This window comes from Clupea harengus, chromosome 22 (genome assembly GCF_900700415.2).
Source record: "Clupea harengus chromosome 22, Ch_v2.0.2, whole genome shotgun sequence".
In the NCBI taxonomy this organism is placed as follows: domain Eukaryota; kingdom Metazoa; phylum Chordata; class Actinopteri; order Clupeiformes; family Clupeidae; genus Clupea; species Clupea harengus.
Genome location: NC_045173.1, coordinates 17,147,494 through 17,159,448, shown reverse-complemented (window position 1 = coordinate 17,159,448; position 11,955 = coordinate 17,147,494). Strand labels below are relative to the sequence as shown.

At 41.5% G+C, this 11,955-nt stretch overlaps 2 protein-coding genes and 1 long non-coding RNA gene across 3 annotated transcripts; 2 read left to right on the top strand and 1 right to left on the bottom strand.

The window, feature by feature from the left end:
* Positions 1-357: 357 nt before the first annotated feature.
* Positions 358-1,795, top strand: LOC105907022. Its single transcript, XR_004162805.2, has 3 exons — positions 358-461; positions 1,045-1,073; positions 1,474-1,795. It is a non-coding gene; the product is annotated as an uncharacterized LOC105907022 (long non-coding RNA).
* A 2,992-nt stretch (positions 1,796-4,787) lies between these two features.
* On the bottom strand, positions 4,788-7,784 carry sf3a2 (splicing factor 3a, subunit 2). Its single transcript, XM_012835325.3, has 9 exons — positions 7,665-7,784; positions 7,392-7,469; positions 6,560-6,801; positions 6,409-6,455; positions 6,198-6,307; positions 6,063-6,112; positions 5,693-5,833; positions 5,424-5,492; positions 4,788-5,307 (listed from the first exon to the last, which is right to left on the bottom strand). The coding sequence occupies exons 3-9, from the start codon at positions 6,755-6,757 to the stop codon at positions 5,008-5,010; spliced, it is 915 nt and encodes a 304-aa protein (XP_012690779.1). The 5' UTR covers positions 6,758-6,801; positions 7,392-7,469; positions 7,665-7,784; the 3' UTR covers positions 4,788-5,007.
* A 301-nt stretch (positions 7,785-8,085) lies between these two features.
* plekhj1 (pleckstrin homology domain containing, family J member 1) lies at positions 8,086-10,419 on the top strand. The gene is made up of 6 exons (XM_012835327.3): positions 8,086-8,226; positions 8,346-8,413; positions 8,553-8,619; positions 8,713-8,803; positions 8,901-8,964; positions 9,056-10,419. Exons 1-6 carry the CDS (start codon positions 8,133-8,135, stop codon positions 9,140-9,142), a joined length of 471 nt encoding a protein of 156 aa, XP_012690781.1. The 5' UTR covers positions 8,086-8,132; the 3' UTR covers positions 9,143-10,419.
* The last annotated feature ends 1,536 nt before the right edge of the window (positions 10,420-11,955 follow it).

The window sequence follows — 11,955 nt, the reverse complement described above, 5'->3', positions numbered from 1 at the left end:
CAGGAACAGATCTGGATTGGCCATTTCCCCTCAATCTGTCTCTATCTGTGTGGCTCCAGGGTCTTTTCCATTGGGATTTAAGTCATAAATGTACAACATGGTGTTTTAACCATATGAGAAGTAAGGTTGTTTTGCAAGTCATTCCAGAAATGTACCGTGCAGACCTAGGATTTACATTAACAGCCATTCATAACAGTTGCTTGAGTTCATCATTACATCATCAAATGGAACCCTCGGTCGGCAACGTTCTAATCACATATTTGTGATATCGTACTCCTCAAAGGGTTAAATGCAGAGAGAGTAGACTTCCCCTTACAGGTAATCTTGTTTCTTTTCCCCCTTTTTCCAACTACTTAGGGCAGGGATGGATGAGAGCACTTTTGAGACATTTGAGGAAGAACTCGGTAGCCCTCTACAGGACGTGCCTCCTCCCAAACCAATTAGACAGGCACGCAGACCAGGTACATGAAACCAGCCCCACACAAACACAACACGATACTGTGTACAAACATGACTAGCCAACTGGCTAAACCACTAGACACAAGTGCTGTGTTGAAGTTTGAGTGGAGTAGACCACCCCCCACCCCCCTTTGGTGCCAAGGTGTCTTTCAAACAAAGCCTGCCTTGGACTTAAATATGAGCAGGCCAACAGCAGTGACACTATTTCAGGAGGTAAAGGCAGGGGTGTCTAATTATATATCAGAATGGTCTGAGCTGACATTGGTTGCATACCTTTATATAGTCACACAGCAATAGAAATATGAGCCCAACTCCTGTCAGCAGTCTATGCATGCTCAGCTCCCTGTGCAAGCACACAGTCATATTCACACACACACACACACACACACACACACACACACACACACACACACACACACACACACACACACACACACACACACACACACACACAGTCATATTTACACACACACACACGTCCTTATAGGATGTGACACACATCTGTTCTTTTGCAGAAATGTATGCTCAGCTCCCGGTCCAAGAACACTCTCGCTCACTGACAGTCATATTTATATTCTTTTGCAGAAATGTACGCTCAGAGGCGAATGAGAGAGGTAGGTGGCTTGTGTCCTTAGATTCCTGTGAACATAAATGCAAATTAATACAGTACTATCATTTTCATTCTTGAAACTCTGAAACCGCAATGAACATCTTTATGAATTGGTGTTTTATAGTTTAAAAACATTCATAGTTCTAAGGCAGATGTCAACACAAAGTTAGTAAATGCAAACAAAGATCATTCATGTAAAGGTTCATTCAAGTAAATGTCTTTTAACTTTTTACACTGTTACACTGTTACATCTTCAATGGTGCAACAAGGTGTTCACTAAAGCATAATAATGAGAATGACCCAATGCCATTTAATTTAGGTGTATGAATACATCATACCAACTGCAATCTTCAGCTGATTCTTCTTGGGCTAGAATGAAATGGCCTCTCTCACTTGATCCACAGGAAACCCCAAGCTCTCAGCAAGTCCCCAAAACTATGCCACGAGAGACCCCTTCCTCCAGGACCAGCACAAGTGTGTCCTCTGTGATCCCCCCCCCCCCCTTTTTTTCCCCAGCTTACTACCAACACTTACTCTTAAGCATCAAAAGTGTTCAAATTCACACCACTGTATTTGAAAACGAATCAGATATCCATATGAAAACTAAACACAGACTATTTCAACGTGAAAAAGATTTGCTTGAATGTCTTAACTTTCTTAACTTGGCTATGATTTCCATACTTCTGTTCTCTTCGCAAACCAAATCTATGTGTCTGTGTCTGTGTCTGTGTCTGTGTCTGTGTCTGTGTCTGTGTCTGTGTCTGTGTCTGTGTCTGTGTCTGTGTGTCCCAGTGTCGGGTCTGCGGAGGGCCTTGTCCATGCAAAGTCTGTCCCAGGTGGAGGTGCCATTCCAGGGTGTGACGCTGAACCGCTGTCTGTTCATAGCCATCACCATACTGGTCATCACCTCAGGCTTCCAAAGACTCAATGGCACGTAACAGACTTGACACGACACACGCAAAGTTTTTAGCCAAAGTGTCTTACAATTGAGGTACAATACAATTGAGCCGTTCAAAAGCAAAAAGCTTTGAAAGCGGCGCTTCAGTCGCTGTGATGGTTGAAAGTGCGGAGATGCATGGGTGTGGCACAAAGATAAGCTGTGTAATGCCTGTAAGTACTGTGGTGCTGTTGTGATTGTAGAGACATTGCGAGGCCGTAGAGACGTGGCTGAAGAGGAGGAGGAGTACGGGCTGACTCTGAAGCACAGCGCTCTGAAGAAGCACCACCTTGAGCCAGAGGTACGTGAGAAAGCACCACAGCTCCAACTCACATGAGAACTTCTAAACAGAGCAAGGATTCGGTGGGATAGAAATGAGAGAGAAACACAGAGTGTAGGCGTAGTGCTGGATCAGTGATAGTTCTGATAATATGGTGGGGTATTTTAGTTTGGCTTTCTTTGGGTAGTCATTAGTTTGGGTAGTCCTTCTATGATTAACACTTACTGAGTTAACGTACCCAGGTTTGTCCCTAAACCACGTACTTTGAACACCCTCTAAGTCTCCCTTTTAAAAGATTTGTTTTTCTCAATAGAACTTCCTTAATCAATAAACATTAAATAGAAACTAGACAATGATTCATAAAAAACTCACCCTGACTCTCTTCATTCCTCTCCTTCAGCCTGAGAGCTCTCTATGGGACACCTTTTTCTGGTGGGTAGCTGATGATGACGATGATGAAGATGATGACGAAGATGAAGGAAGCCCCAGCCGAAAGAAGCGAGGAGCCAGAGAAAGGCCCACAAAGAGTCTGAGGCACAGAACCCTGCCGGGGAAGTCACTGCTGAAGGGGGGCGAGGGCAGCCTGAGAGACAGGAAGGAGAAACGCAGGAGGGGAGAAGAGGAGGAGAAGGTGAAAGGAAAACGAGACCATGATAAGAGGACAAAGAAGAGGAAAATAGAAGAAGAAGAAGAAGAAGAGGAGGAGGAGGAGGAGGAGGAGGAGGAGGAGGAAGACGACCTGGAAGAGGAGGAGGAAGAAGAGAAGAAACCAAAGACAACACAGAGAAAACCTAAAAATGTAAAGGAAAAACAAACCCGTCCCAAAGGCAAGGAGGTGAAGAAGAAAGCCGAGTGATGACTTATACAGATGGTAATGGAACAGCAGTACTTCCAGTACTGTCCACCTGTGGTTGCCAGGATACACCTAACAACACTAAACTACAAATAGAATTGAATTCCAAACTTATGAACCTGCAATACTGCTGTTTACACGTGGGTCAGGTGGGTGGCACCATTCCACTCCTGGGTGCCAACTTTCACTTTTAATCACTAGATCAGTGGGTTTCAATCTTCCTTTTGGGCCCATGTGCAGCTGTGCATATTTTTAATCTTTCCCTGCACAAGATATGACTGAACTTGCCAGTGACACTTGATTGGCTGAACCCACTAGATTTAGCTATTCAACAGCATTCTAATCACACTAACTTTAACCAGGTGTGTTTGAAGCAGAGATGGATAGATTATATACTAGGCATGAGGGTTTCAGTAGCTAAATTAAGAAGCCTTTCCCTACATGCATCGAATCCCCGATACTTTAAAAATACGGGAGTGCTCAACATATAGACCTATCACTAAGACCTGATCAGTGATGAGGGACCTCATTGCTGGAAATATATATTTGTTTTTTGCCTATCCACACAGGAACATATGGATATCAATACTGTGAATGCAAATGCATGATCGCTGAGAAGCACTTTCAACATGTGAATGGCAAGATTTGACGACTTCTAAACGGTAGCATCTCAGACTATATATGGAAGATATGACATAGGTAGGATGTGTAAACCTAAAAACAAAAGCCTTTAAACTATACTAATAAATTAAGCAAATTAATGAAAATGTGTATATATACACAGAATGTATCAATAAACCTGTTTAATAATATGGATGTTCATGTTTACCTGCTCTGAAAACTTCTTTTGAAATATTATGCCAAAGTCTGCAAACTGAAAGGCATTCTATCTCTGCCAGTAGGTTATACCTACAAAACCGCCTTTTAAAGCAACAAAATAGACAATTTTGACTAGGGCTGAACGATTCGCATTTGCGATTTAATCGCGATATGATAGAACGCGATTTTCTAACCGCAACGTTAGCGATTAAAAAACGTGGTCTAAAAAAAAAAAAAAAAAAATTTTTTTTTTTTTTTTTTAAGATGGTAAATTTTGCACAGTGTTTAAAAAGTGCATGCCTAGTGTTTATACTTAAAATTAAATTTTTTTAATTACTTAAATGCACAGTGGCAACGCCACCTATTTGTTGTTCTTGTTTCTGTAATGAGCAGTTAAATAAAAATGTAAAATGTGGGAAAGAATATTTTACACTAAATGTATCTAATATTGTGTTGGTCATATTTAAATCATTCATTTTGTTTTGTTGGGAAAAAAAGAGGATACAAAAAAAAAATCGCATATTAAATCGCAATCGCAATATTTTGGTAAAAAATCGCAATTAGATTATTTTCCCAAATCGTTCAGCCCTAATTTGGACCTTCTTTCACTACAAGGACAGATGTTCAAGGAGTGTGTACACACAGTTCAAAATGTTCTCTCAACGGACTTCTATGTGTGTTGAAGCGTAGCCTGAAATGGGCAGATAACAGTCTGACACAAGTGTAACCAACGTAAGCAGATACTCTTCAAATGTCAACTATCCCTCCCTCACTTCTGTACAAAACAGCAGCATTACACACCTCTTACACACCACACACCAGACAATACTTCTAGTCATTGTTTTAATAATAAAAAAAGTTTGCATGGTCTGCGGGCTTTGGCATGGCCCTTACATTAAAAACTAAAATGTACAACGGCAGGACGAAAATATTCTGTTTCTGTTGTCAAGTCATTTCCACAAGAACATTAGTCCACAGCTTTGGAAACGTTAACCTAATATCAAATGCATGGGGAAAACAAAAAGGTCCCCTAATCCGTCTGAGTGTCCTTAGGAGTTCGGCGGAGGTGGGGGCATTCCTGGGCCGTCCGTGGGTAGGGGTGGTCGCATCATGGGGGGCATGGGTGCATGGGGTGGCATATGGCGGTGCATATGCGGGGGTCCTGGGGCCCCAGGGGGCAAAGGGGGCATGTGCATGCCACCAGGGGGTGGAGGAGGCATGGGGTCGTGGGGTGGCCGAGGGCCCATGTTGCTCATGAGAGGGGGTGGCCGCTTCACACCCATGGGAGGCATTGGACCACTCGGCATAGGTGTGAGTTTCTCCATCTTAAAGTGGAACTGCAAAAAGAACTGGAGCACAAAAACAACCAGAGAAATTATTGAGACAGAATCAAAAACAATAGAAACTCCACTCTGCATATTCATGATGTGCCAACTTATAAAACAAATATTTATTTTTGGCATACCTGCTTTGTTTCTCTGTTCCAATGAGTCCAAAACTTGCTCTCTGCTTTGTCAATCTCTCGACTAGGAACCTTTGACAAAACACAATTACTGGTTAAAACTGCACGACCACCAAAACACTTACACAAATATTAGCTTCTTTCATAGAGGGATGCATCTCCCACGTGTTGAAGAACTACTGGTGATCAATCTTTATTTATAGTTATCATGGTGGTGGCTCAACAACACTAATGGGAAACGCAACCCATAGCAGCAATGGAGACAAACCAACCTTGAAAGCGATGGTCTCATAGGGCTCTGCTGCCAACAGCAGGTACTGCCAGCGACGGTCTGGTGGCTCAATGCGCTGCTCGTAGGCAGACATGAAGCGATGCCTGGGTCCAATGCCCTCTGCTATCTCTGGATAATCAATCTGACAGTAGAACAGAGATTACCATTTAAGAACATCACACGGAAATCAAGCATCAAGTTGTCAACATTAGGGAATGCCTAATGATGCTGTGTGTTATAATTACAATCTATTAATGTCACCCATACTTTGCATCTTCCCACTCCCAGAAAAGGGAAAATGCAGAATGAAGGGTGGAGATCCACACCCAACTGTCATATCAATCAAATACCCACAGTGAGTAGTGAATTACCTGGAAGAGAAGAGACTGCTGCCCCATTTCTGAGTCCCTCTGCTTGGTAACTATTAAAGAAAACACAGATATTACAAACCCTCCAACTGGACCAAGATGTGTTACTGACAGTGTGAAAATTAGATGCGAGTGTACCTTTGTATCCTGGCCGACCAATTTTAACAAATTTCTTCACCTCGACCTTAACCTTTTCAGGTGCAGGCTGTGCTGGTGCTTCTTTTGCCTCTTTGGCTGCTCTCCGAGCCCTGATGAGGACCGGAAAACATTGTGTCAAGCACTTCAGGATATAGTCACAGTAAAAGACAAAGATGTATACATGAAGTCAAATGAATAGTTATCCACTCACAAATTGGTCTGATGCTTCTTGCCTTGTGTGTGAGCGAGGTAGCTGCCCTGAAATGGAAAATGACAATATGTAGGCTACTTCTCAAACAACACCCTGCAAATCAAATATGGATATTATGAATTAATGGTAGTTTGCAGAGTGTGACTCTTACCTCATTGTTGTGTAGGGTGAGACAAAGCTTACATTCATAAGAACCCAAGTGATTTTTCATGAAATAGGGATCCTTGTTAATGTCGATCGTCTCCAACGCTAGCTGCCGTAAGCGCTCTCTGCGGTCCCGGTTGCTCTCCGAGGAGGAGGCCACTCCACCGCTGCCCGTCTTACCGCCTGCTCTGTGCTGGAAATCCATCTTTGATGGAGGCTAAGGGACTCTCAACCTGACAAACAGCCCCTCTACGAAACAATGCAGAGGTCTGGTCAAGATACCATACCATTGAACGCGAACTGTAAAGTATGAGTATTAATCTGCTTTAGCAACACAGGCTATCTTGGTTACAATTTGGACATGTAAGGGAAAATTTAGATGCATTTGAGGCAAAAGTTTCCAAATTGCTGCGACACGATGCAAATATATCGTAACAGGTACGCTAATGTTAGCCAAATTAGCTAGCTAGCTCTCAATGAATATCGGTACTACATAACGTCACCTTCATTGTTACTCCCTGCATTTATAAAAGAATGTGGAAAATGTTTGACGTTTATTCAAATGACAAGGGCTGAAGAATTTTACCTTCAGAAAACGTAATTAAAATCACTGTTAGATAGTTGGTTGGCTTAGGGTACATTCTGTGATATCTAAATGAATGGACGACTTAGCTGACCAGCTAGCCTGCCAGCGGCCTATAACTACTAGCAGTTGTAGAGTGGCTAAAGTGAATTTCGAAAACATTTGGTATTTGGTCAAATAAAAGTTAATTAAGTATATACATAAAGGTAAATGACATGCAATGTTCCAATGGAGTAAATGTATCATATCAACTCACCGTCTCACGCTTGCCGCTGTGAACGTTGGTTTGCGATTGCGCATGAAAAGGTATACTTCCTGTTCCGGTTTCTGAAAACTGAAAAGAATCAAACAGAAATACTTTATCAGTTTAATAAAATGTACAGTGTCTGTCCGGGTTCATGTTTTTCGTGTGTTGAATTGTAAACACTCATGGATAGCTCTGAGTGATTCGTTTAAGTTAAAAGTTCTTTCCAACACTACTTGTACAGTAAAACTTGTAGCTAGTTGTGAAAAAAAATACGCCCCCTACCGTCGTCAGTGCTGTTCATGATAGCCTGTGGGTTTGGTTCAGACTTTGGAAGGTGGGTTGTTCCACCCACGGTTTTAAGTGAAACAACTATCAGAAGGTCCGACGCGTCTCGGGGAAGGCATCAGGCAGTGCCACACAGCTTGCCCTTTTGTGAGTGAACAGCAACTGTCATGGAAGTCATTTTCAACTGGGAGAGGAGTTATCTTTAGCTGGTTTGGTAACGTTAAATTAGGTTGCCCTAAAACCAAAACGGTAATTTGGGTGAAGACTTTGCTAAGTAACGTTAGCTAGCAAGGGCAGGTTAACTAGCAATTCGATTCGCCCCACTAGACATGACGGCTAGTTGCATTTATCCGTGTGAAGATAAGACACGCTGGTGTTGGGTCGCGCAGCATTAACTTCAATCGGTTGAAGAATGGGTGCGTTTATGTAGTTAGCGAAAGATTAACTTAACAACTATCTGTCGCAATGCGTTTCAACGAAAAAGAGCTGGTCTCATTGAGCCGTCAACCATCCGAGCGGGCTGCGGAGCTGGGAATGAGGGGACCAAAAAAAGGAGATGGTGAGAACTTAAGACCTCTAACCTGGAACTGTAGCGATATTAACAAACATTCAATGCCTATGTAGTGCCTGTTAAGCAAGAGCTTGTTTTCTAAAACTTGACTGTCCTCTGTCCGGCAGTTGTTAAGAAGAGACTGGTGAAGCTGATAGTGAATTTCCTGTTTTATTTTCGCACTGACGAGGAGGAGGTGAGAATCTCGGTTATCTGTCATTCAAATTACTGAATATGAATGGATAATCAACGACTGCTTTAGGTCATTTCACACTGCGTATCTGTATCCTGAATGATTAACGTTACCTTCACCGACATATGGTTTCTCTTGATAGCCTGTCGGAGCTCTTTTGTTGGAGCAGTGTCGGGTGGAGAGAGAGGATGATTTAGCCTTTTCCATAGGTGAGTTGAACAGCCATCACCCATCCCGCAACATTATGTAGTATGTAGCTTAATCCTTAGTACATGTATTGCATATCTTTGCAACCATTCCAGCTTTCCTGGACGAGGCTGAGAGAAAGTATCTTTTTGAGTGTGACACCCAGGAACAGTGCCTTGATTGGATCGACTCCATCATCAAAGCCAGGTTTGACCCCTGTATGAATTCAAGAAGTCAGTTCAGTTTCCAAAAGTTGTCTTTTGTAAACATGTGATTTTAATGCATTTCTAAATTATTATCACAGCTATGAGTTCATGCGCAAGAACTTGATCTTCTACCGCACTGAGATCCATCGACTTACAGGCAAGGTAAGAGAGAGAATTTCTTCAGGTAATATTGCAGGATGGAGACAATTCCTATGACCCACTGATCCCCCCCCCCTCGTCTCTTGTTCACCAGGATCCTCTGGAGCAGTATGGGATATCTGATGAGACTCGCTTCCAAGTTAACACAGGTCTTCCACCTCTGCCTGCTCCACCCACTTAAACACTTTGACACATTCCCAGCCCTCCTAAACACTTCACACACTCTGAGAAAATTTGGTTCATCCATAAACCATAAACCTATTACAGCCCCCTTGTCCCACTCATGGTAGCCTTCCTCTTTCTGTAGTTGTCTAACGCTCATCTCTGCTGGAGTCAGAGGTTCCTTCAGGTGTCTCAGGCAGCTTCCATGAGAGGTAGCTTGTTGTTAAATCCTAGAAATACATAGTTTTTTTTTAGTTTTTTTTTTAAAGTTGCTGAATGTTGACATTGCCTTCTTATAGGTGGGTCAATTTTCCTTTTCTTCTTGAAAATGGCACTGGGATATTGGGCTGTCTGGTTTTGCTGACATGTCTTTCCCAGTGTAGGTACCAGCTGAGCCTGAGCCAGTTATTTCACTGTTCTGAGTAGCTGTTTGGGTACAAATGTTGTTCTCTGGGTGATACTTATTTGTTTGTTTTCCTCATCACGCTTTTTGCACTACTGCTGTGTAGCGAATCTGTGTCAGACTTCATGTTTATTGAATTTACTTTTTTGCCTTTTTTCCAAGAGTGCAGCTGCCTCTGTTGGGCTTTCTTGTATGCAAAATCTTTCGTTAGATAACATGAATAGTTAGGCATCCGATCATTCACACAATAATTTTGCACATTTATATTTGTCTATTTCTACTATATCTGTCTGTGTTTTATGGTAGGTAGGAGTTTGGTCACCTCAGTACTTTAATTACTTAAAGTAATTGAAAACAAAATCCACTTCATAATGGTCAGTAAAAATGTGTGTATTTTAAACCATTGTCAAATTTGACTGGAAGCACAGAGTCCTTTTTGAAAACATACAGTTACTGCCTTTTCACGACACTGAAATACTCTGTATAGAAGACTGGACTTCTGATCTGAGGGCACGTGGGCCATTTACAGCAAATTGGTGACTTTTTTTTACAAGTATTTAGACAGGACAAGTCTTGCAAGTCATACAATCTCACTTAAAGGCTGCAAAAATGATGTCTACAGACTGAATAACTGTTAAGAACTTATCTTAGTGGTTTGAAAGTCTAGGAGATTTTAAGTCGTGGCAAATTACTTTAATTCAACTACAAGAGGCAGGAGTTAAATGAGTGCTTAGATTTCTGATCATGACGTGTCTTAGGAGACGAGACGTTCTCTTGAAATGTAATTCACCTAACCGGTCACATTGTTTTTCCTTTTCTACTGCACACAGTTGAATCAGGCTGTAATAACTCAAGTCATTGTCTATTTTTATAAAAAAAAGATTCTTAAGTTATGTTGGATGTCTTTTGCTTGCATTGTGTCGTCAAATTAAAAGTAAAAAAAAAAAAAAAAAAAAAAAAAACTTGGATTGTACACTTTATAATAAGGTGTCAACTCATGAGCGATGTGTCAAATAGGCGAACTGACCATGTGTGGACCAAATTTCAAACTTCTATAAATATATCTCGCCATAAGCCTTGGCACATTCACACTCTGGATCTCTTAATCTTGAGCCGTCCTTTAGAGCACATCATCTTTCTCTATCCTCATAGGAGAACAACATATTAAAAAATCTTCGTACTTGATGGAAGAAATCTGGCCTAGGAACATAAACAAGATACCCGCTGTTACTGCTCTTCAGTTGGATCAGTGGTGACCTTCCATCTTAATGCTTGTTGGTTGCCCTTGTATTTGCACAAGGAGTGTCGCTCCAAAGTGTTGCCTACTGAAACCATATATTGACCTTACCAGAGCAGGCTGTGTCTACACTTGCAAATGTTCTGTGGTTATACAGAGCACTGACATACATATCTAATTCCTTATCTCACGGCACTGCTATTTATAAAAGTAAGTAGATAGGCGTACATGTTTAAATTAAAGCCAACTGGAAGTACAGCTAATTATTGAAGCTGTTTATTGAATTATTGAAACCAGTGAGGTTTTGGTTTTGCCTCAGTATTGCAAAATAAAAATCTAAAGTAATTCCAAGAAGTTATTAAATTATCAGGTTTTAGAATTATGCTTGGGACAAATAAAGTCTTGAGATTATGTTGACACATAAAACAATTTAACTCGTACTTGCATACATGGATGGAATATGTCACTAGTACAACAAACTCATTTGTGAAAGACCGGTCCGCTTGTTTTTTTTCTTAGTCCCTCCAAACAAGAAACGTGATGGAACGTCTATCTAAATTATTTACACACACAGCCTCACTAAGAGTGATAATGAGGACGCTGTGTGGCTTATGCAGTCAGTGGTCAACAAGGAGCCTTGTTTAACATTGTTAACGCAAAGTGACAATAAAATGCGCTATTCCTTAATGTGCATATTTCAACAATTAGGGCTTAACCATGCTCGAGGAGAGGGACAGCAATAGGACACACGAGACAACAGCAGCCAGATAATATTTCACAACAATACACACGATAGTGTCACAAACGTGAAAATATTCAAAACGAGAAGTTAAACTGCTGCAAGATACAACCTCTTTTAAGGGAGTTGCCACATCAGCTTGATCAGCATACCACAGTGAAAACAATGCTTAACTTATAAAACAAGAGGATGTGCCTCTTAAAGGCTCCATTGGGGGAGACAACTACTTGCTAAAGTGGCCCCAGGAAGAGACAGAAATAGCCTTGATATAACAGTGCTGCCTGGCAGCTGATTTGACTACCACTGAGTCACATGAGCGGCCTCAATGCTAGGCCTGTATCCACAACACTTTCACATTATTTCCCGGTGTCAAGATACACAAAGAGAGACTTCTGTTGTTTTCAAAAACCTGTTAGGCTCCATACAGACAAAAAGTGAACTATATTACGTAAG

Bases quoted from the DNA above. Each gene is read 5' to 3' on its own strand.
- sf3a2 (XM_012835325.3), bottom strand. From the start codon at position 6,757: ATGGATTTCCAGCACAGAGCAGGCGGTAAGACGGGCAGCGGTGGAGTG. The intron at 6,456-6,559 runs GTAAGAGTCACA...TTTCCATTTCAG, and splicing joins TCACCCTACACAACAATGAG to GGCAGCTACCTCGCTCACAC. The intron at 5,493-5,692 runs GTTGGTTTGTCT...GTTTTGTCAAAG, and splicing joins ATGAGACCATCGCTTTCAAG to GTTCCTAGTCGAGAGATTGA.
- plekhj1 (XM_012835327.3), top strand. From the start codon at position 8,133: ATGCGTTTCAACGAAAAAGAGCTGGTCTCATTGAGCCGTCAACCATCC. The intron at 8,620-8,712 runs GTGAGTTGAACA...CAACCATTCCAG, and splicing joins TGATTTAGCCTTTTCCATAG to CTTTCCTGGACGAGGCTGAG. The intron at 8,804-8,900 runs GTTTGACCCCTG...TTATTATCACAG, and splicing joins GACTCCATCATCAAAGCCAG to CTATGAGTTCATGCGCAAGA.